Below are 24669 nucleotides of genomic sequence, written 5' to 3' on the forward strand. Positions count from 1 at the left end.
CTATACCAATACAAATTTGGCCCATCAGGTTACCTTTTTTTTTACATCAAACAACTTCAATATGAATATTCTACCATAGAAAAAAGAGCTTCAAGTTAGTTAAATCCTAGGAAAATGATGGAACTTAAGATCATAATTTTATTAAGGTTTATTGTTTATTCAATTATCAATAACTAATAGTATCAAACTTTTCATGTGTTGTTTGTATACATTATTACCAAGTTCTAACAACCGAATTAATTGGTAGTCAAACAAGTGGCTATCAAAGTATACTTAGTTTTTAGATTTATATACTAACGATAGTTTGTATGGTATATGGTCTGAGAAACAAATGTTGTACTATATGATATTCACTCATAATCTGCTAAAACAAGTGTTGTATATGTTGCAAAATCGATGAGTAATGAAGAAATTTTCTTAATTCTTTGATAAACTAAAAAAATCTTTTAAGAGTTAGCTACTTTGTCCTTAAAAACAACTCTTGGAGTAGCTAAACAACATATTAACATTAGTTATTAATAAACAAAAATAAAGTTAAATAGATAAAACCAATGTTAAATCTACGATAGTGATTATATAATCATACAATATTACGATTCTACAATCAAAAAATGATCTAATTTTAACACAACTGATTTAGATGTAAAACTAATTTTTAATGTTACATTTTAACACAATTGATTTAGAGGTAAAACTAACTTTTAATGTTACATTTAGATAGATATATAAGATTTAAAGTTTTAGTATTAAAATTATTACTTATGTTTTGATTTTATTATTATTATTATTATTATTATTATTATTATTATTATTATAAGATGGGTTTTTTGTGAGTTGCATGCATGTTTTTATTCTTTAAATTAAATATTAGAACCTGACCTATTATCCTTTAGTTCAAGTTCAAATTATTTTATGAATTTTACTTATAATCAATATTTTATATAAACTTTTTTGGTAGAAATTTTCGTCCGACCTGATAATTTTGATCTTACAAAAAGGAGAAAATTTGTGATATAACCAAAAAGAGAAGGTTGTTTGAAGAAAATGACCAAGGAAAAATGGATTTTGGAAAATGACCAAAGGATCCGCAGAGCACCCTCTGTGGATCTATTAGCTGCTCTGCGGATCCGCTACACCTCTGCGGAATTGCTGTTTTTTATTTATTTTCGTCTTTTTATTTTTTTTCGTTCATTTTCGTTTATTAATATATTTTTTTTAAATACACTAATACCTTATGTGATTATATAAATAATTTGACAAAAAAATGTTAAAATAATGAACTTATGTTCGATATCAATCCACATAACTGTTTGGGAATCCACAGAACCGTTATCAGCGGATCAGTGTACACCCTCTGCGGAACCATTAAATGCTCTGTGGATCCTCTACAGTTCTGCGGAATTGCTGTTTTTTTTATTTTTTTTTGTTTTTTCGTTTTTTTTGCGTTCATTTTCGTTTATTAATATTAATTTTTTTTAATACATTAATACCTTATGTGATTATGTAAATAATTTGACAAAAAAATGTTAAATATAATAAACTTATGTTTGATATCAGTCCACAGAACTCTTTGAGAATCCACCCTCAGCGGATCCATTAAAGCCTGTGCGAATCTAGCTACAGCTCTGCGGAATGTTGGTTTTTTAATTGTTTTTAATATTTTTTTTTGTTTTTTTTTTTTTTGCGTTCATTTCGTTTATTAATATTTTTTTTTAAATACACTTATACTTTATGTGATTATTATGTATAGTTTCCGTGGTTCGATTTGAATGAATAAAGATTATTTCAAAGTATGTTTATTATGAAGGTTGTATGTTTATGTTTTTTAAGGTATGTTTTCTAACCTATAAAAAACATGGAATATTTGTATAATTTTAATTAGGTTATTTATATGCACTGGTTTGTATTACGTTATTTATATGTATTTTGTTTGTATTAGTGTATTTAAAAGAAAAATTAATATAAATAAACTAAAATTAACGAAAAAAACGGAAAAAAAACCTTTTTTTGTCAAATTTTTTACATAATAATAAAATAATGTTTTAGTGTATTTAAAAAATAAATAATAATATTAATAAACTAAAATTAACGCAAAAAAAATGAATAAATTTAAAAAAACTACATTCCGCAGAGGTGTAGCAAATCCGCAGAGGGCTTAATAGATCCGCAGAGGGTGCTCTGCAGATCTTTTGGTCAAAAATTAAAAAAATTAAAAAAAAAACTACATTCCGTAGAGGTGTAGCAAATCCGCAGAGGGCTTAATAGATCCGTAGACGGTGCTCTGCGGATCTTTTGATCATTTTCTAAAATGTGTTTTTCCTTGGTTATTTTCTTCAAACCACCTATTGTTTTTGGTGATTTTCTGAATTTTCTCTAAAAAAAAAAAATCGGTACCAATCTGATCCAATTTTTTAGCTTACAACAAAAATCTTAAATAAGATTTCGATATTAAAATCCTTGGATTATTATATTTGTTAAAGATATATCTTATGAAATTCTTTTTCCAAGTATTTTAATAAAGATGGGCCTAAAGAAGCACCTGAAAGCCCAAACTCCCAGATGTTTTTTGTCTTGAGTCGCCCTCCTTTCACACCAGCATCATGCGACCGAAGTTTCTTGAATCACATACACACCCATAAATCTCCAACAAACCTCAACAAGCAACCATAGATATCCGTTGAGTTGTTGCAGGCAGCCATGGGAGTGGATTACTACAAGGTTCTTCAGGTTGACCGGAACGCTAAAGACGATGACTTGAAGAAAGCGTATCGAAAACTCGCTATGAAATGGCACCCGGATAAGAACCCTAACAGCAAAAAAGAAGCGGAAGCCAAATTCAAAACGATCTCCGAAGCCTATGATGTAAGTAATTTCCAAATGCACGTTTCTCATTCTCAAATTTCATGTCTATATGTTCTGTACCCCGGATTTTTATTGAATTAATCAAGTTCTGAGCTTGATTGGCTCAATTCAGATTGGGCAAATATATACACACATGTATCTAAACGTGAATTTTCGGAATTTTCTGTTTGAATTATGTTCATGCGATTGTGATTTCACGAGCTAGGGTTTTGTAAGATTTATAGAATCCCGAAATTGATTGATCAATTTAGTTAGGGTTTTGCATCTTTGTTTAGGTTTTGAGTGATCCTCAGAAAAGAGCAATCTACGACCAGTACGGCGAGGAGGGTTTAAAGGGGCAGGTGCCCCCACCCGGCGCCGGTGGGTTTTCCGGTATGCCAAGTGACGGTGGCTCAACGACGTTCAGATTCAACCCTCGTAATGCAGATGACATATTCTCAGAGTTTTTTGGTTTCTCTAGTCCTTTCGGAGGGATGGGGGACATGGGAGGATCACGAGCAGGACCAGGTGGGCATTTTTCAAGAAACATGTTTAGCGAGGATATATTTTCTCAGTTTAGAGGTGGTGGTGGTGGTGAAGGATCCGCCAGTATGCCGCCTAGAAAAGGAGCTGCCATTGAGCGGCCATTGCCATGTAGCTTGGAGGATCTGTATAAAGGAACAACGAAGAAGATGAAGATCTCCAGAGATGCCACCGATGCTACTGGGTAAGTTGTTTTTTTTATCTTTTTTGTCCCCTTTTGATTCCCTTTATATTGGCAATGTCATTATCTTTTTCAAAGTATAATATCTTAATAACTTGACCTTATTATGATTCTTTTTGAAGGAGGCCAACAACAGTGGAAGAAATTCTCACAATAGAGATAAAACCAGGGTGGAAAAAGGGTACAAAAATAACATTTCCCGAAAAAGGAAATGAACAAAGAGGAGTAATCCCTTCAGATCTTATTTTCATAATTGACGAAAAACCCCATGCTGTTTTCAAAAGAGATGGAAACGATTTAGTGGTGACTCAGAAGATATCATTAGCAGAGGCGTTGACTGGATACAGTGCACAGGTGACAACACTTGATGGGAGAAGTTTGACTTTACCGATAAACTCTGTAATAAGTCCAACTTATGAAGAAGTGGTCAAAGGTGAAGGGATGCCAATTCCTAAAGAGCCCACAAAGAAGGGGAATTTGAGAGTTAAGTTTAATATAAAGTTTCCTACAAGGCTTACTTCTGAGCAGAAATCTGGGATTAAACGCCTTTTGACTTCTTCTTGAATTGGAGATGAAGGATCCCTTGAGTGTATTTGGGGTTGGAAAATGTTTATTTATGATATTTTATGGATAAAGTTTGATAGATTTTGTTTTTGGATTTTGTGGTGTTGAATATGATGAATTTGGTATTATTTGGTTTTGGACTTTGGAGTGAAATGATGCTCCATTTGCAGGATTTTAGTAACAGATTCTATCATTCGATTCTTACTCAAAACAAATAGGATTTTGGTCTTTTTGGTAACTATTTGTTGGTTTGTTTATATTTTTACCAATTTAAGTAGTGTTATGGTTTTTACTTTTGATTTTTAAGGAAAAAGTTTGCATTAAATAAAAAGTTTTGTTCGGAGTATGAACTTAAACCTTTTATTTTGAAAGAAAAAAATAATTCAAAAACTACATCAAGTGGTTTTAGAGAGTTTTTAGTTTTTATGTAGTTTTACGTCTTAAAAAGTTTCTAGTTTGTTTGCCTTATATTTTTACATAAATAAAAGTTATATTTTACAGTTTTATGTTACCACTTAGTTTTGTCAAACATTTTTTCATAGAGTTGATTCTTAATTGTTATATATTTTCACTTTTGAGCTTTTGTTTTAGGTTTGAATCTTTAGAGTAAATTACATATTTCATTTGTGTTGTAAAGAGCTTTTGGGATTAAATCGTTTTTATTTTTGTTTCCTATTTTAAAATTTACTGTTAAGTAACACTTTAAGTTTATGTTCTTGACGTTTTTTTGTCATGGTTTATTCCATAAAATGACTCATTTCCTTTATTAATGGGTTGTCTTAGCTATTAGGGCAATGATTGTTTCCTGATTTTTTGTGGAATTCGAATGGAATTAAAATGAAACATTCTTCCGATACAACCTTTAAATGGTATTTGGTTCGCATAATGGTTCAAAAAGAATTAAAATTTCAAATTTCATATTGTTTTTAGTTGCCATGAAATGAAATTTGTCAGGAATTAAAATGAAACATTTTTCCGATGAAGTTTGATAGATTTTGTTTTGGATTTTGTGGTGTTGGTTGATGTGTTGTTGAATATGATGAATTTGGTATTATCTTGTTTTGGAGTGAAATGATTCTCCATTTGCAGGATTTTAGTAACAGTTTCTATCATTCAATTCTTACTCAAAACAAATAGGATGTTGGCCTCTTTTGGTAATTATTTGTTGGTTTCTTTACATTTTACCAGTTTAAGTAGTAGATAAAAGAAATGCACAGCCACACACGGTGTGAGTGTGTTTGACATCGAGCTTTTGACTTTTAAAGAAAATGTTTGAATTTAATAAAAAGTTTTGTTCAGAGTACGGGTGTAAAGATTTTATTTTAAACAAAAAAATAATTTAAAACCATGTCAAGTAGTTTTTGAGAGTTTTTAACTTTTAATTTTTATATAATTTTATGCTTTTAAAAGTTTTCCAGTTAGTTTGCCCTATATTTTTACATAAATAAAAGCTACACTTTGCATTTTGTTGATAAGTGTGTTTTGTAAAACACTTTCTCACTAGTGTTAATTCTTAGTTGTTACATTATTATTTGTATATTTTCACTTTTGAGCTTTTGTTTTACGCTTTTAAAAGTTTCAATTTAGTTTGTCCTATATTTTTACTTAAATAAAATCTAAACTTTGCATTTTGTTGTTACCGGTTAATTTTGTGTTGTTATATATTTTCAGTTTGAGCTTTTGATTTAGATTTGAATCTTTAAGAGTAAGTTATATTTTCATTTAGGTGCTTTAATGAGTTTTTCGGAATTGTGTAAAAAATAAATCATTTTTATTTTTGTTTCGTATATTTACTTTTAGATAACACTTTTTGTTCTTGACATTTATGCGTCATGGTCTATTTTGTCAACCAATGGTTGTATCAGAAAAACGTTTCATTTTAATTCCTTCGAATTCCATCGAAATTTAGAAAACAATCTTGCTCTAATAGTTAACAAAAAAACATTAATAGAGAAAATAAAATAAAACATTCTATTAGTTTTTTGATAACTATTAGGGCTTGATTGTTTCCTAAATTTTGATGGAATTCGAAGGAATTAAAATAAAACATTCTATCAATACAACCCTTGGTCGACAAAATCGATGTCGATTGAATTCCAAGTGAGAATGATTTTATCATTCATTAAGGTATGGCCAACTAATTAGATTTCATTCTCCCCGCTTCAATTAAAAAGACATATATATCCTTTTATACTCATCAAAGATACAACACTTTTTTTTTGTTAACACAACACAAAACCCTATTCAAATGATTTTGTATTTCACATCAGTTGTATAGCCAATCTCTTTGATAACTTTTTTTTTTATCTAAAATTTATTCTTAAAATAAATTACAATGGGTTGAAAACCCAAAGTTCATTTTAATCACAAAAATGAGAGATCATGCAACATTCACTAACCTCGTGCTGAAGAGGACTAAGTTTATATGCAGGGTGGGGCGGGCATGTAGCATGCTTTCATTTTTATTAAAGCTCTACTTACATAATTTTTAAGCATTAAATTTGAAAAGCATTGCAAAATGCAATTGATTTTTATCAAAAGAATGTAGAAAATATGGCTCCGTAAATAAAAAAAAATTACTAGATTGCAATTTTGTCCTTTTTATGAAACAAGAAACAAATTAGAAATAAAAATTACTTTGGCCTTTTTACATAATTTACATTTCATATCATTTGGCAGATTTACAAGCCAAAACCAAAGAGAAAAGAATTCAATGTTACAAATTATAATTACTTGAGATTCTAGTTTCTTTAAATTCCAGTTCTTTTAAAAGATTTTATTATTTCCGAAAATATTTTGTGAACAAACATCCCTTTATTGTTAAAGCATAGAAAAGTGATTTTGTGTGAAGCTGAAAATATTCAAGAAAATGTCTAAATATAGATTGTTGGACAACTAATCAACATTAGCATCGTTGTTGGACCATGTTGTGGCCGGAAGACTTATACTCGATATTTAAATATTGTGACATATTATTACTATATAATCACCATTAATGAGAATGGATTATTCATGGGAAAATGTTATGTCTTACATGGTATTAGAGTTTCGTGTCTTAATCGATCATTGTGTGACATCATCAAGCCTTCGTCTATAAAAGAAGTGTAACAATATCCATATTGGTGTGCAACAGTCATTTATGTCTCTATATATGTTGGAGTCTTTCATCTCTTCATAAGGACTCAACATCTTTTTCTTCTTCTTATTACTCACACCTACATTAAGGAGCATAATCCTAATGTAGGTGTGAGTAATATTATTAAGAAAAAGAGAAAAATGTTTCTTTCGATCACCAATATCAATCTTAGTGAACAAGTGTTTCATAAAGATGATGGTGGAAACAACATAGACAAGACATTGGAGTTATAGTGATATACCATTTTCTGGGTGGTCTTTCGTAACACATAAGGAAACATATCTTTTGGTACATTAATATAAATCTTTTGGTAAAACATATACCATTTTATGTATGGTCTTTTATATAACTTCTTTAAACTATATGTAAATCGAAGTTCGTTTTGTTTATATGTTGTCATAACATATTATTAAAACTCATTAAAACTTCAAACTTCATTACAATTTGAACTTCATCAAACTTCATTACAACTTCGAACTACATTACAATTACGTTTACCACAAAAGAGTAAAAAACGAAAATACAAAACATTTGTAAATTAACAATTTGGAATTAATTTTGTCTAATTATGTTATAACAATTATTAGCTTCTTGATCCATCTTTAACTTGTGCATATCTATGTCATGTTCCATAACTGCACTCTTCAAATCAAAATTCCTATATTCCATTTCATCTTTCCTTATTGTCTTCAACTTCATATAAAGATCATATACAATAAGTGATACCACTTATATAGTCTAGGGCAATCCATTCCTAAAAAGAATGTTTTCTTTCTTCTTCTTCTTTTTTAATCCTACAAAACACTAAGAATCTAGTACCATTCATAACATTTGTTGCTTTAAATTAATAACCAATGAAAAAGTTCACTTAACATAACATAGAACCAGGAATGAGAAGGCCCAATCCGGATGAATCTGGATTGCACCCATATTTGCATTAGATATGTATTGGGAGGACAACATTCAATGCTTCTTTTTTATTGCCTCATTATATTGGTTTGGGCTTACGAGGACGATATCAATAAATTTATATTGGTAAAAAATATCATATTATCATGTAAAATTCACTAACACAAAAACAATATCCAATTAAAGTGATGAGTTTCAAACAAAAGGAATTGAGTTTAAGGACGAATAATTCACAATTAAAAAGAAAATAAGATATTATGTACATAAACACACTTATAAATCATTAACCACATATATTTTCATCCAAATTTTAACCAATTTACCTATTTCGGGTTGTACAAACCACCACATTATTAGGGCCGGCTCACGGTGATTAGAATTACTATTTTAATATTAAAATTGTATGCTTTAATAATTAATATATATACAAATACTATTTTTTTTTTAAAAAAACTTTATAATACAATACAAATAAAATCAAAAATAAATTATCAAGTGGTTTATTCGACTTCGTTGTGGTCTTCCCCAATCCCTACAGCAATTCGGTCATTCCTGCTTGTGTGTTTCGCCTTTTTATCTCGTCTACTGCCAAAAATCCGGAAAATTGCCTTAATCAATCCCTGCGCAAAAAACACAGAGAGTATGATCAATGTTCTACACTTTAAATTGAAATCACTTTATTAGATCTCCTTTTTTCTTTTCTTCTCTTTCATATGGAAATGGCTTCAATTTCTTCGAGTCCTCGTACAGTAGAAGAGATCTTTAAAGATTACAGCGGTCGTCGTGGCGGGATAGTTCGTGCTTTAACTCATGGTAATTCAATTTGTAACCCTAACCCTAGTTTTAACCCCCAAAAGTTTCCGATTTTTCACTTGCTAGTTGCTAACTATCTCTTTTCTTCAATTAATTTTCTCAGATGTTGACGAATTCTATGGCATTTGTGATCCAGGTACTTTCCCTTTTGAATCTTTCGTCATATCATTTTTTTTCTTGTTGGATTTCAATTTGCTTTCACATGCATACAAAATCATATTACAATTATTCAGCTAAAAGCCTAAAATCAATTTCTTGTTGCAATTTGCCATAAAATCAAATCCAATGTGGGAATTTGAAACATGATTCCAGAAAAAGATAACTTGTGTCTGTATGGACATCCGAATAAAAATTGGGAAGTTAGTCTTCCAGCGGAGGAAGTTCCACCAGAGCTCCCTGAACCTGCACTCGGAATAAACTTTGCAAGAGATGGAATGAACAGGAAAGATTGGCTCTCACTTGTTGCTGTTCACAGTGATTGTTGGCTGCTATCTGTTTCTTTCTATCTTGGAGCAAGGCTAAATCAAAATGAAAGGTGCTTATATTTCTTCATTTGTTACTAAATTCTATGACTTTTCAATATTTACACTTGCAGAATGCTATAATAAACACATAAAGGAAACTAGGTTTGTGTTTCTTGCATTTAATTGTATGTTTGTTTACAGGAGGCGTCTATTTAGCATGATTAATGATCTGCCAACTGTCTTCGAAGTTGTAACAGAAAAGAAACCTGTAAAAGACATGGTGCATGGTGCAGATGGTGGAAGCAAATCTAAAAGTGGCACAAAGGTAACAAAATTTGAATTCAATTCCATTCCAATTGCATTTGGTTGCAAATGGGAATGGATTCGAATTCCGTTACAACTCACAAAATCCTTTGAATGATTGATTTCGACATTCCGTATACTATAAACCCATGGATTTCAATTCCCAACATTTCCTCCTGCTTAAATTACTCAAATACCCTTTTAACCCTAGAATTTTACAAGTAAAAAGCTTTTCTCACTCATGAATTCCATTCCATCCTTCAAATTCCAATTCCTTCCAAAAATTACTGTCTGGATGGTATTTTGGGGTATGGAATGTATCAGAGGATTTCAAATTTCGAGAAACTAGTCAAATACTTAGTGAAAGAAGGGTAATTTTGTCATTTACCATGTATATACATTTTAAATTCCAAAACCTTTCTACAGATCTAAAAAGCCAAACAAGATTTTTCAAAAAAATTGGATTTGGAATCAGAAGGATTTAAATCTGTCATGTGTTTGGTTGGTAGGATTTGCCTTATTTGCAAATGAAATTGAAGTTCATTCTTTTTTCTAAAATCTTGTTCAGTTTTTAAATCTGTTAAAGGATTTGGAATGCATATATATATGGTAATTGACTAAATCGCCCTTCGTTCAAGTTTTAAGTATTTAACCGTATCTGGAATGCATATCTGGTAAATGACAAAATCGCCCTTTCTTTCATGAAATCCATATCTGGTATATGACTAGTTTCTGAAATATAAACTTGATTTTTATGTTTAAAAAAAATTGCAGAGATCAAGTGATGGACAGGTTAAAACTGTTGCAAAGGTAGCAATAGAAGAGAATTACGAGGATGATGATGATGATGATGATGATAATGATGATGATGAAGAAGAACATGGGGACACACAGTGTGGGAGTTGTGGTGGAAACTACAATGGAGATGAGTTTTGGATCGGGTGTGACATATGTGAAAGGTGGTATCATGGCAAATGTGTAAAAATAACACCTGCCAAGGCTGAAACCATAAAGCAATACAAATGCCCGTATTGCGTTATGAAACGAGCCAAACCCTAGTACTACTCTTATCCACCCAAAAGTCACTCCTAGATTTCTAACTCTTTTTCTTATTGTTGTGAAAGATTGTTTTATAATAACTTAAAAACCTTTTGATTTATAAAGTGAGAGATTATTCGTTGACTGTTATTTATTGGTTTTGTAATAGGGTTATTCTTCTAGCAACTTTTGAATTGGTCAACACTGCTTTGTTTTGTTTGTTTCCTTTTATGAACATCATGTGAAAGAACATGTACACAACAACCCATTAGGTGGCTGACGTAAGTGTCAAGTGGTCAAACATGAACATCATGTGAAAAGAACAGGTACACAACAACCCATTAGGTAGCTGACATAAGTGTTTAAGTGGTCAAACATGAACATCATGTGACAACATCGGTACACAACGACTCATTAGGTGGCTGACGTAAGTGTCAAGTGGTCACACATGAACATCATGTGAAAAGAACAGGTAAACAACAACCCATTAGGTGGCTGAGGTAAATGTCGAGTGGTCAAACATGACCATCACGTGAAAACAATAGGTACACAACAACCCATTAGGTGGCTGACGTAAGTGTCAAGTTGTCACACATGAACATTATGTAAAAAGAACAGGTACACAACAAACCATTATGTGGCTGACGTAACTGTTGAGTGGTCAAACATGAACATCATGTGAAAACAACAGGTACATAACAACCCATTAGGTGGCTGACATAAATGTCAAGTGGTCACACATGAACATCATGGGAAAAGAACATGTACACAACAGTCCATTAGGTTCTTGACGTGTCAAGTGGTCACACATGAACATCATGTGAAAAGAACAGGTACACAACAACCCATTAGGTAGCTGACATAAGTGTTTAAGTGGTCAAACATGAACATCATGTGACAACATCGGTACACAACGACTCATTAGGTGGCTGACGTAAGTGTCAAGTGGTCATACATGAACATCATGTGAAAAGAACAGATAAACAACAACCCATTAGGTGGCTGAGGTAAATGTTGAGTGGTCAAACATGACCATCACGTGAAAACAATAGGTACACAACAACCCATTAGGTGGCTGACGTAAGTGTCAAGTTGTCACACATGAACATTATGTAAAAAGAACAAGTACACAACAAACCATTATGTGGATGACGTAAGTGTTGAGTGGTCAAACATGAACATCATGTGAAAACAACAGGTACATAACAACCCATTAGGTGGCTGACATAAATGTCAAGTGGTCACACATAAACATCATGAGAAAAGAACAGGTACACAACAGTCCATTAGGTTCTTGACGTGTCAAGTGGTCACACATGAACATCATGTGAAAAGAACAGGTACACAACAACCCATTAGGTGGCTGACGTAAATGTCAAGTGGTCAAACAAGCTCGATTCATATTGGAATTGGACCTCCATATATGGTTGGTAAAAGAGATCTATGGTCATAAAGTGCTCAATTTATGTTGAATTTGGAACTTTTATGGTATGGTTGTTAAATGGTATGGATTATGTTTTTGCAAAGATAGTTTATGGGAATCGTGGTAACTCCCCAAACAAAGTAGTACATTGTTAGAAACGAACTCTAACTTATTGTAAATCACAATTTTTTTTTAATGAAAGGAAATCAAAGGAAGAGAAATAAAGATTTTATATAATCTTTCTGATAACTTTCCTTACAAAATGGAAGGATCCGAAAAGAAAGTAAATATAAGACAATATTTACTGATTTACCATTCAAGGCTTCAACCTAATATTAAAAAAAATACATATCTTCCAAAATCTATATTTTCTTCGATGCCTCTTACGTACACTGTATTCTCTTCTATCATTAGACGATTCGAACTTTTACTATTCAACCTAACTTTCCTTTCTTTGTTTTCGAACTAACACACACACACACACACACACACACACATATATATATATATATATATATATAATACACTATGTGTGAGACTCATGTATTACATGAGTTTATTTTAAAAAAAATAAACATGAAAATTTTAACAATTTGAAAAGTTTGAATTTATATAAAAAATGAGAAAAATTTTGAATTATTAAAATTAATGAAGCTTTAATGTATTGAATACATTACATATATAAACATTTTCTAATAAATACCTTACATATATATTATCTTACATATTAAATGTGAAATTTTCATTTAATAAAATGAAAAATACAATAAAATGACAAAGGAAAAATAGAAAATTTAAAATTTTTAGAAAATGCAATGTATCCAAATGAAAAATAAGAAAATATGTGGCAAAAATACATTTATTTATTAGAATAAATTTATCCTTTTCCCTGCTTTTGCTTTGTCCTTATTTTCCTTACCTTTGTTTTCTTTCCATTACTAACTTGGAACACCACCTAAATGAAAAGTAGTGTAATTGAAACATAAATGTTTCTTGTTCAAGGATCATTTCTGTCTATTTCTAAAACTTAAAGGTCTAAACGGGCATAAACCGATTACTTAAAACGAGAGCATAGAATCCTAAACAGCCTCCATTCGCCACTTTACTTATCTCTCAAACAAAACACACACACACACACACAACTAAAGCACAGTGCTACGAATCAATGGACGGAACCGGAGTAGTGGCGGTGTACGGTAACGGGACCCTAACGGAGAGCAAGAAATCACCATACTCCGTCAAGGTTGGCCTCGCTCAGATGCTCCGTGGCGGCGTCATCATGGACGTCGTCAACGCAGAACAAGCCCGCATAGCCGAAGAAGCCGGCGCCTGTGCTGTCATGGCCCTGGAGCGCGTTCCGGCCGACATCCGTGCTCAAGGCGGCGTTGCGCGGATGAGCGACCCCCAACTCATTAAGGAAATCAAACAGGCCGTCACGATTCCAGTCATGGCGAAGGCTAGGATTGGGCATTTCGTTGAGGCTCAGATTTTGGAGGCGATTGGAGTTGATTACGTAGATGAGAGCGAAGTTTTAACGTTGGCTGATGATATGAATCATATCAACAAACATAATTTCAGGATTCCGTTTGTTTGTGGTTGTCGTAATTTGGGTGAGGCCTTGCGTAGGATTCGTGAAGGCGCCGCCATGATTCGTACCAAAGGCGAAGCAGGAACTGGTATGCTTTCTCGAAACTCTAAACCCTAAACCCTATTTTGGTTTCGTTGTCTATTTCGTGAATCTATTTAACTATTCCCTTTTTTGTGTAGATGTTAGATTCAAGATTACGAATCACTATTCTAATGAATCCATTTTTGATCCTTCTGATTCATGCATTGTTTTTTAGGCAACATAATTGAGGCAGTGCGACATGTAAGATCAGTGATGGGGGACATAAGGGTTCTTGCAAATATGGATGATGATGAAGTCTTCACTTTTGCCAAAAAACTCGGTGCCCCATATGATTTGGTGATGCAGACCAAACAATTAGGGCGGCTTCCGGTGGTACAGTTTGCCGCCGGTGGTGTTGCAACTCCGGCGGATGCCGCCTTGATGATGCAATTGGGATGTGACGGTGTGTTTGTGGGGTCCGGTGTGTTCAAAAGTGGTGACCCGGCTCGTAGGGCTCGAGCCATTGTTCAAGCGGTCACACATTACACGGACCCCAAGGTGCTTGCGGAGGTGAGCTGTGGTTTGGGTGAAGCCATGGTTGGGTTGAACCTTGATAATAATGTTGAAAGGTATGCTAATAGGTCTGAATAAGGATTGAGGGTGTATGGAGTTGTTTATTGTGTTTTAATTTAAGATTGTAGTGTTTTTTAATCTACTTTTCTTTAGGATTGTTGGGAAATAAATCTTGTTTGTTTTGAAGCAAGTTTGATTTGTTATATATACAAAAATATATTATTGAGTTCTTACTTCTTGGATTCGTTTCATCATCTTTATTTACTAATTTGCTAAACAATTTCTTTTAGTTTTTAGTTTTTATATGATAATTATCATATGGTATCATACAATGATCCAAACAAAGTTTATTAAGTTTTTTAAAAAATTATTTACAACTTACAACATGCTAAATACCAAAGTCGACACATTAACAAAACACCAAAGTCAATTATCTTGAATGTTGATTGTTCTAAACTTCAACCTTAAATTCTTCAATCACTAATCAAGTTTTTATTGCTAACATTGGATATTTGCTCTTAATTATAGTTAAGTCGTCATCACCAATCACTGGTTTGATTCTTAATATTTGTGAAGGATAAGAACCATCCAAATGGAGAATTCAATGAATGTATATGCCAATTAATGTATATGCCATTAGTCTGATCCTTTATAGAAGCTATCCATAATAACTAACTTTGAAAAAGAACCCACCATTTATCATATAGTGATTTACCTACTTCACCTTAATTGTTATTTGGACAAGTTAACGTTTTGTCTTGGTCCATGTGGGATATAATTTCTCTCCTACATGTAATTGGAGAGAGAGAGAGAGATGCACTTCATATTAATGAGGAGTCCATTGATGACTTTGGCCCATGGATGTAGCAAATCATTTCGGGAAACAATTCATAGACATTTCCATATAGTTTTGGCAGCCGTGCTTAAGATGAGTGTCGACATCATCATGCCAGCCGCCAACTATAATGATGAAGTTCCTGAATATATATTAAACAATCATTGATATTATCCAATATTCAGTTATTTCACCAAATGATTTATTTAGGATATCTTTTTGTATTTGTAGTATTGCATTGACACTATAGATAGGACACACGGTAGGGCATCGATTCGACAACATGAGGAAGCAAAATACATTGGTCGAAATGGATATGCTACACAAAATATAATGGTTGTTTGTGATTTTAACATGTGTTTTACATTTGTGTGAGCCGGATGGGAGAGAACTGCATATGACACAAAAATTTTCAATAAAGTCTTACAGTGACCAGATCTTCATTTTCCATTTTCAACTGGTGGTTAGTATAAATTTTTAGTAACAAAAGTTTTATATTTTTAATACTTGTTTGAAATGAATAACAAATGTTTGTTTTATTTACAGATAAATATTATGTTGTTGATGTCGGATACCCAAATACCAGAGGGTATCTTGCTCCATATAAAGGAACTAATATTCGTTATCATATACCGGATTTTCAACGTGGACATATTGCTGCTATGCGTGAATCTCGTGGACCGGAAGAGAAATTTAACTTTAACCATTCATTATTGCGAAGTATCATTGATTTGACTTTTGAAGTGTGGAAAACTAAGTGTGTGTTATTAAGAGACATGCATGTTAATTACAAGTACGAACACCAAGTGAGTATGGTGATTGCATCGATAACGATCCATAACTATATTAGAAACGTCGTAGGTTTGATGAAACATTTAATAGGACACAACAACAATCCTACAATCGTATTAGTAGTGAAGGTGACGAAGAAGGTCCAAATACACATTGCAAGAGTAATGATAACTCATATATGACAACGATACGAGATATTATTGAGCAAGATATAATGAAATTCCGGAGATGAATGTAATATGACGTAATATATGATATTTTTTATGAATTATTTAGAATTTGTATTCTACTTTTTTTATGAACGTAATTTTAATATTATCATTATGATAAAAAAAATGTTTAAAAAAATTTATAATATATATTTTGTAAAAAAATGTTTAAAGAACAAAAACTTTGTGTAATAAAATTGTTAAGTATAAAATATTATATATAAACTAGTAAATCATTCTAAATATGAAACATTTTATAGATAAAAATTAAGCTAAACACTTCTCTAAAACTGTTTTTTTAAAAATCAATAAGCTAATAAAAAACACTTTTAACTAAAAAAAAGAGCACTCCCAAACACCACTTCGTAGAAAGCAGTCACCGTCAAACCACAAACTCACCTTCCAATCACATTCTTTACATTTCCGTTTTTAAGTTATCTCATATCTACTTTACAAAATCTCTTACCAAATCATATGCTCCATTTCAAATATAGCTTACAAGTTCCTTCTCCTTCATCTCTAGATAGGAGCACCAATCTCTGATGACTAACAACGATTAAAACTTCAAGCAGAAGATCAAATGTCTGGATATGTACTCTCTTCAACTTCGTTACCTGTTCCTGAAACCCACCAAACAAATTCTCTAAAACCCACATCACAAACCCTCGACAATGATATTCTCTACGCTTTCAAATCACCATTTGAGCTCAAACAAATCCACGCCCAGATCATCAAAACCAACACCTCTCCCTCTATACTACCAATTTCCCGTGTTGCCTCTGTTTGTGCCCTAACTCCCACCTTCCCCTACGCTCAAAAAATCATTCAGCTCTCTAACAAGCCCGAGACTGTTATATGGAATTCATGTCTGAAAGCTTTTGCCGAGAGTGATTCACCTAATGATGCGATTCGGTTATTTTATCAATTATGCAAACACGATGTTCCTCTGGATGCCTTTACTTTTTCTTTCCTTCTAAAAGCTTGTACGAAACTTTCGTATGGATTATACGGGAGGATTATCCATGGATTCATTGAGAAGCTAGGGTTTCAATCGAATTTGTTTTTACAAAACAGTATGGTTCATTTATACGCAGTCTCTGGCGAAATTGATAACGCCTGCTTACTGTTCGATAAAATGTCTGAACGAGATGTTGTCACATGGAACATAATGATTACACAGTTGGTGAAAAAGGGAAACGTAGATGAAGCCTATGGTTTCTTTTCTAGAATGCCAGAGAGAAACGTGAGGTCATGGACATCAATGATCATGGGATTTGTACAATGTGGAAAACCCAAAGAAGCAATCGATCTTTTCACCCAAATGGAAGACAAAATGTTATCTCCTAACGAGGTCACTTTAGTAGCTGTTCTTGCAGCATGTGCAGATATAGGTGCACTTGATTTAGGAAAAAAGATTCATGATTCTTTAAACAAAAAAGGATTCACAACAAATATTCACATTTGCAACACTTTAATAGACATGTACATCAAATGTGGATGTCTAGAATCAGCTCTTACTATTTTCAACAACATGGAAAAAAGAACAATCGTATCATGGTCAGCCATGATCCAAGGTTTAGCCATTAATGGAAAAGGTGAAGAAGCTTTCAAATTGTATTCCCAAATGATCCAATCACAAATCAAACCAAATGGAGTCACATTTATTGGACTTCTACATGCTTGTAGCCACATGGGTATGGTAAAAAAAGGTCTTCAACTTTTCACTAACATGACTAAAGATTATAAAATAATTCCAAGAATCGAACACTATGGTTGCATGGTTGATCTTTATAGTAGAGCGGGTTTACTCCAAGAAGCTCATGAATTTATAAAAAATATGCCAATTAAACCAAATGGGGTAGTGTGGGGAGCTTTATTAGGTGGTTGTAGGGTCCACAAGAACATAGAAATAGCAGAAGAAGCAATCAAACACCTTTTGGAACTCGATCCACTCAATGATGGATACTATGTTGTTTTATCCAACATTTACGCAGAAGCTAAAAGGTGGGATGACGTGGCAAGAGTGAGAAAGTTGATGAGAGATAATGGAGTGAAGAAAACACCAGGGTCGAGTTCAATTTCCATAAATGGAAAGGTCCATGAGTTTGTGGCCGGAGATGAGACTCATCCTGAAAATGATGCAATTCAAGAAAGATGGAAGGAGTTATTAGAAGAAATGAAGAAAAGAGGGTATGTGCCAAATACTTCGGTTGTTCTTCTTGATATTGAAGAGAGTGAAAAGGTTAGATTTTTATTAGGGCATAGTGAAAAATTAGCAGTTGTGTTTGGGTTGATGAAAACGGGAGATGGGATGCCAATTAGGGTGATGAAGAATTTACGTGTTTGTGAAGATTGTCATGTTGCTTTGAAGATGATATCAGAGATTGTTGATAGGGAGATTGTTGTTAGGGATCGAAGTCGGTTTCATTGCTTTAAAAATGGTGTGTGTTCTTGCAAAAATTATTGGTAATTAATGTATGTAATTTGGTTACCACATTTTAATCGATTAATTGTGCAATTTGTATTTGAATATATCAAAAAGATTCAACTTTACATGGTGTGTTTTCTTTGATCCGTGTGGTTATTAAACTATTAGTTAGTTTAATTAGTGTTAGATCCAACAATGTTTTCTTGTCTTCTATGTAATTTAAATTTGTTAGGCTTTTTGAATGATGTTTCCTTTTGTTTTATGTAATTATAATAGAACATGAGGTTAATTTTATAAAAAAAAAAACCTTATATTTTGTGTATTTTTCGGATTAAACATCAAATTTATTTTTTTGTCTAAGACAGACTTTGTATTTTTTTTTCCAATCTTGTCATTTTAGTCATTTTATTCCAAAAAAAAAATTGTAAAATATGAGTTTTTTTTCGAGAAAAACTAAAAATGTTGAAGGTTTATTTGGAAGTAGTTAGAAGGTTCATGGTTTTTTTCGGAAAAAGACAAAGTTGAAGGTTTTTTCCGAGAAAAAAAAAAATACAATTTCTTTTTTCAGACAAAAAATAAAGTTGAAGTTTAATAAAAAAAGAAATATAAAATATAAGATATTTTATGAGATTAACCTTAAAATATGTTGCATTTTATTTTTATTTACATCAATTCAAGCCATAAAAACACATTTAATGTTGTTGTAATTTAAAGGACAAACAAAGGTATTTCCTTTTTATTTTAGAATACTGATAGTGATTAGAATTGTATAGTTTTACATAGACTTGTTCTCAAGAAACCCGTTAAGAAATAAGTAGAACATAACGGCTAATTCGTAAGTAATATCAAAATACTTGTTGAATTTCTTGATTATTTATGAAAGATGAACATATATATGGCTTATTTAAAGTACAATACACTCCAACATGAACAAAACTCTCGAGCAAACGAACAATATTGCTCTAATTAGCAAAAGAATTGAACCAAGTTGGAATGAGTGGCGAATGGCAAAAGGCTGAACTCCATGGAAAGATATTTTCTTGAGAAGGAAATGAGACGTTTCCACCTTTTGAAAGGTGAATATTGTTATGAATGTTATTTAGTGAAGTAGGTTTCAATCTTTGAGTGTGTGCCATAAGTAGATCATCATCATCATCAATCCTACTCCTTTTTGCTTGTTTAGGTCTCATCTCGTTTGTGTCCACTTCTGAATCGGATTCCAAATCCTTCATGATGGATTCAGACACATCACAAAGAGAAGGTAGGGATGTAGGAGACATGATCATGGCCTTGTTGATTTTGGTAATATTTGGCATCGGGCTTTTGTGTTCTTGGCTTAGTTTCTCAAGAAATTTCGATTGTGCTTCAATTTTAAGCTTCAAGTTCTTCTGAACCTGTTACATAAAATCCCATAATAACTCACGAATGTTTCATTATTAGCTTGAGTATTTGTATATTTTACATCTTTGACTTGTTTGAAACAATAAAAAAAAAATCCCTACTTATTCTTTTTGAGTGTTTATTTTCCAAATAATCGCCACCAAGAACCTTGATTTTTCTCTAATATAAGGAGTATCTACAATATTCCAATTAAAGGAATTTAGTATATTGATCTTTGTTTTAATTTTGATTTATAAATTAACAACTCTATTTAAATATTTAGTGGAGGCAAAAGTATTTGATTGAGTATAAAAGAAAAATCTTAAACTGAATATATGCCTTTGGGAAAAGAGTACCTCAAGTTGGTCACTTAATCTCCTTTGAACTTCCATTTGCATTTGTAATGCTTCGTTTAGCTGAGCACCACTACAAAATAATATATTTTAAAGTCGTTTCCTTATGAATTAACATGACTACAAACAAACTTGTTATACAATTAATATACAACTCACGATGTTACGCTGAAGTTTGGAAATATTTCCGATATGCTTCTTTTCTCAAACTTGTCTCCTGTTTATTACATAAACTCTAAATTGGTAATTAAGTCCAAGAAACTTAAAGACTCTGATATTAAATTTAAATTATACTAATAATCACAAAGCTTATACGTCTGGATGTTTCGGGAACAAATTTCGACATTCTATATTTCTGCAAAACAAAACCAAAAAACGACATAAGCCAAGTAATAGTTTAGTTTTTGGGATACTTAGTGTAAACAAAACAATTCATTTGTATACAAACAATGTATATAGACCAAAAGTGGGATTTAATTTACCTGTAAGTGGCTTTTAACATGGTAGATAGTAAGTCCTTCTATCCCCATGGCCTTTAATATACCCTTCGGAGTTGCCCCTAAAAATCATAGAAAAACAAGGGTACGTTATACGTAATCAATGTTCATCAAAACTAAACAAGCTTCTCCAAAATTCATTCTTTTTCTACGTATTGACTTACTATCGGGACCTCCAAGCTGATTAACTGCTTTTTCAAACAAATCATGGAGCTCTTGAGTCCACTTCAGCCGCTCTTTCCCAGAGCCATGATCAGATCGAGTTGAACCCATGTTCGATTAGCCAAGAACCAGTGGTTTGCAGTCGTAATTAATAGGGAGATATTGAGGCGATGTGGGCTATGGAAGAAGATGCTATATAATGTCTGCATAAGGTAAAGGGTTCGGATTAAACTAAGCACAAGGTTGGGAGAGTCCGAAACTTTTGAAACTCGATATCTTGGTTTACATCAACAGGCGAGTTGCCCAATGAATACATGATATATGAAGAGGTTCAGTCAACTGAATGAACACGTAAAAAGTAAATTGTAATAAAGTCTAGAATGGAATTTTTGTACTGCAGTCTCTTTTTTTGTGAAATGTAGATGTTGACCTCCTTTCCATTTTAGGAAAGAGCAAAGTACTTACCAAGAAAAGGTTGACTATTTTCGGGTTTATAATAACCCAAAACTATTATTTTTTGAAAATGTTCGAGTATTATTGCATAGCAAATTCCGTAGATACATTAAAAAGTTGACAATTAAGAGAACTTTGCTTAATTTCCCTAATGGCGTCACCCGAAGTTCAGATATTTCCGGAAGATGAAAAAGTCGAGGAGAACGATATTTCTTGAACTGTTTAGCACATGACATACTTATTATATTTCCGAACCATATATATATATATATATATATATATATATATATATATATATATATATATATATATATATATATATATATATATATATATATATATATATATATATATATATATATATATATATATATATATATATAGAGGGTATTTGTGGAAGATGAAAAAGTCCACGAGAACGATTATATATGGTTTGGTTTTTTTTTCTTTATCTAATTAATTAAAGTGTGTCTTATGCGTCTGACATAAACGATCATGAAATAATCGTCAAATCTGCTAGAGCACGTGTGCAATGTCCCTCGCAAATGCCACTGAGGCGATCTATATTGCTGTTTGTTGGTTGACGCTTATTGCCTTATGCAATGTTTTAAAAACCGGTTTTTTAGTCGAACCGGTATGGTGACCGGTTTCCGATTCAACCGGTTCGACCGCCGAGTGAACCGGTTTCTATATTTTTCATGTTTTTTTTTTATTTTCCTACACATACATACATATATAAATTATGAATTTGATGTTTACAAGTTCAAACATTAAAAATACACATAAAAATAAGTTGTAAATGAATCAACATACATTAAAATAACACATAACCATAAGTTTTAGTGTTTTACATCAATCCATATACGCTAAAAAGAAAATAAAATATAATACCGAAACGAAATATAGTTTTAGATAAATACAACCACATCAAAAAACTTATAACATTTAACATATGTTTTTATTTAGAGAAAACTAAATATACTTGAAAAAAAATACCAAAGTTTATTATGTAAATAATTATTTTTCATGTGTTTTTATTCGGATTTACCGGTTCAACCGGTTTATTTTGACTGGTTCAACCGGTTTTTTCTAAAAACCGGCCGGTTCAATCCGGTTCAGAAATCAATGTAAAATCGGTGATAGTTGAACCGTTCTCTCCCCCGGTTCCCGGTCCAACCGGTTTTTAAAACATTGGTCTTATGGTCTATACATTTTTTTTGAAAGGCATAATACATCTCGTTCTTATTATAGGAAGGTTAATTACACACATTTCGGGTCACATTAAAATATGACCCCATGCTTATTCTGGGGAGATTAATTATGACAGGGAAACAAAATATGACCCGAAGCCGATGTCTAGTAGAAATTTAAATATGACCCCGATAGTTAGGTCAAGGATTTCATGTATGCCTCCAATGATGACGCCAAAGAAGAAATTTGAATACATGGTCTTAATAGCAATACCTACTCCATTATTAAGATCGATTTCCGAAGAGGATGAATGCCTTCGGCTATGATTATGTTCAGATTACCTACCACGGGTTAGTTAATCGAGATATGGTCTCACTAACACATGTATTTATATTGCATTTTATTACAGGACTGCTTATTGTTCGTGCATGTTCTCACTAAGCTTTAAAGCTTACGATTGTCTTTTATGTATTTAGGTAATCATAGGGATGATAGGGGTAAAGGGATAGCTCGATCATAAGGATAGGGAGTTGCAAGGACGTGCTGCCCTTGTGCTTTCGCTTATGTAACTTGTATTTGTATTTTGATACATGTACAGTACGCAATAACACTTGCACTCGGTTGATACAAATTGTTTTTCACTTTTGTTACACTTTACTTTTGTAAATATTTTGCTAAACTCTTATTATTATGTTATAAAAATGGCGTTTGGGTAAAAAGCTAATCGTATTTTTAAAAGTGTGATGTGATAGATAAATGACATGTCGGCTCTAACTCCCGACTCGCAACTCCGACTATCTTTCTGAATAGAAAGAATAGTATAATCAATAATACATCTCAAATTTCTCATTCACTAGTTTCAACTCCCCTAGGAGGTGCTTTGTGCATACATAAAGGCAAAACTTCAATATCTAACAATCTTTAACCAACACCAACTTATTTATTTCCGAAGTATAGAGTCAAGGAAAATGACTTTTAAGAGTTGAATCCTTGAACCACACATCTTCCCAAAAACATGTGTTTGTAATCTTGTAACATCCCAAAAATTCAATAAATTTAAAACTTTTCAAAACCACCATTTTGTCTAATAGAAGTGTTATAAAACCATTGTTTAAAAATATTATTTAAAATCAGAGTCTCCCAAGATCCAATTAGTTGTAAAACCAATGATGTGTACAGTCACGCCTTTACCTTGTCATTGTCCACTGAAGTACCTGAAACCATAAACCAAAACCATAAGCATAAAGCTTAGTGAGTTTCCCCCCAAGTACCACCACACAAACAGATAACATATACCAACAAACAACATGCATATAGAGCCTTCAGCATAATTGGAACGTCCCACCGGCCTATAGTCTATCTGGTACGCCCACAAAACCTACAACATTCCTGGTACGCCACACTGAACCTTCAGTTTATCTGGAACGTTCTCCATGTCTTCGGCCTGACTGGTATGCCCTATTGGTCTTCAGTCTATCTGGGACGCGTTGGGTCTCTTGGACTTCAACACATAGCAAGACCACCTCAACCTAACCACACATAAATCATGTTGACACACATATCTAACAGACAAGCATACAAATAACCAACTAATAATTAAACAGAGCCTTCAGTCTGAATGGAATGCCCCACTGGTCTACAGTCTATTTGGTATGCTCATAGAACCTACAACATGATTTATACGCCACACTGTGCCTTCAGACTATCTAGAACGTTCTCCGTGCCTTTGGCCTGACTGGTACACCATACTGGCCTTCAGTCTATCCTGGACGCCCTGGGTCTCTTAGCCTTCAACACATAGCATGACAGCCTCAACCCAACCACACACAACATGTCAACATACACATGTCCAAAACTCATATAAGCCGAGTAGACCATAACAACATATCGATATAAACATTATCGAGTTTGTTGACTGACGACACAAAGAAGTACAGTCTCAACCCACCCACATTACGATGACATATACACA

General features: G+C 32.6%; 5 protein-coding genes across 5 annotated transcripts; 4 read left to right on the forward strand and 1 right to left on the reverse strand.

Annotated features, from left to right (window-relative positions):
- The first annotated feature begins 2567 nt into the window (after positions 1 to 2567).
- LOC111887925 (uncharacterized) lies at positions 2568 to 4257 on the forward strand. The gene is made up of 3 exons (XM_023884059.3): positions 2568 to 2862; positions 3138 to 3568; positions 3688 to 4257. The coding sequence occupies exons 1-3, from the start codon at positions 2698 to 2700 to the stop codon at positions 4127 to 4129; spliced, it is 1038 nt and encodes a 345-aa protein (XP_023739827.1). The 5' UTR covers positions 2568 to 2697; the 3' UTR covers positions 4130 to 4257.
- Positions 4258 to 8665: 4408 nt separating this feature from the next.
- Positions 8666 to 10942, forward strand: LOC111887931 (PHD finger protein ALFIN-LIKE 1). The gene is made up of 5 exons (XM_023884067.2): positions 8666 to 8987; positions 9091 to 9123; positions 9300 to 9522; positions 9653 to 9776; positions 10529 to 10942. Exons 1-5 carry the CDS (start codon positions 8888 to 8890, stop codon positions 10811 to 10813), a joined length of 765 nt encoding a protein of 254 aa, XP_023739835.1. The 5' UTR covers positions 8666 to 8887; the 3' UTR covers positions 10814 to 10942.
- A 2352-nt stretch (positions 10943 to 13294) lies between these two features.
- Positions 13295 to 14630, forward strand: LOC111887922 (pyridoxal 5'-phosphate synthase subunit PDX1.3). The gene is made up of 2 exons (XM_023884056.3): positions 13295 to 13891; positions 14060 to 14630. The coding sequence occupies exons 1-2, from the start codon at positions 13381 to 13383 to the stop codon at positions 14473 to 14475; spliced, it is 927 nt and encodes a 308-aa protein (XP_023739824.1). The 5' UTR covers positions 13295 to 13380; the 3' UTR covers positions 14476 to 14630.
- A 1988-nt stretch (positions 14631 to 16618) lies between these two features.
- On the forward strand, positions 16619 to 18786 carry LOC111887927 (pentatricopeptide repeat-containing protein At5g66520). The gene has a single exon (XM_023884061.3). The coding sequence runs from the start codon at positions 16814 to 16816 to the stop codon at positions 18701 to 18703; it is 1890 nt and encodes a 629-aa protein (XP_023739829.1). The 5' UTR covers positions 16619 to 16813; the 3' UTR covers positions 18704 to 18786.
- A 715-nt stretch (positions 18787 to 19501) lies between these two features.
- Positions 19502 to 21320, reverse strand: LOC111887948 (myb family transcription factor PHL7). The gene is made up of 6 exons (XM_023884084.3): positions 21056 to 21320; positions 20877 to 20953; positions 20710 to 20749; positions 20554 to 20611; positions 20398 to 20467; positions 19502 to 20055 (listed from the first exon to the last, which is right to left on the reverse strand). Exons 1-6 carry the CDS (start codon positions 21162 to 21164, stop codon positions 19624 to 19626), a joined length of 786 nt encoding a protein of 261 aa, XP_023739852.1. The 5' UTR covers positions 21165 to 21320; the 3' UTR covers positions 19502 to 19623.
- Positions 21321 to 24669: the final 3349 nt, after the last annotated feature.

The sequence above is a fragment of the Lactuca sativa genome, chromosome 5 (assembly GCF_002870075.4).
Source record: "Lactuca sativa cultivar Salinas chromosome 5, Lsat_Salinas_v11, whole genome shotgun sequence".
NCBI classification, from domain to species: domain Eukaryota; kingdom Viridiplantae; phylum Streptophyta; class Magnoliopsida; order Asterales; family Asteraceae; genus Lactuca; species Lactuca sativa.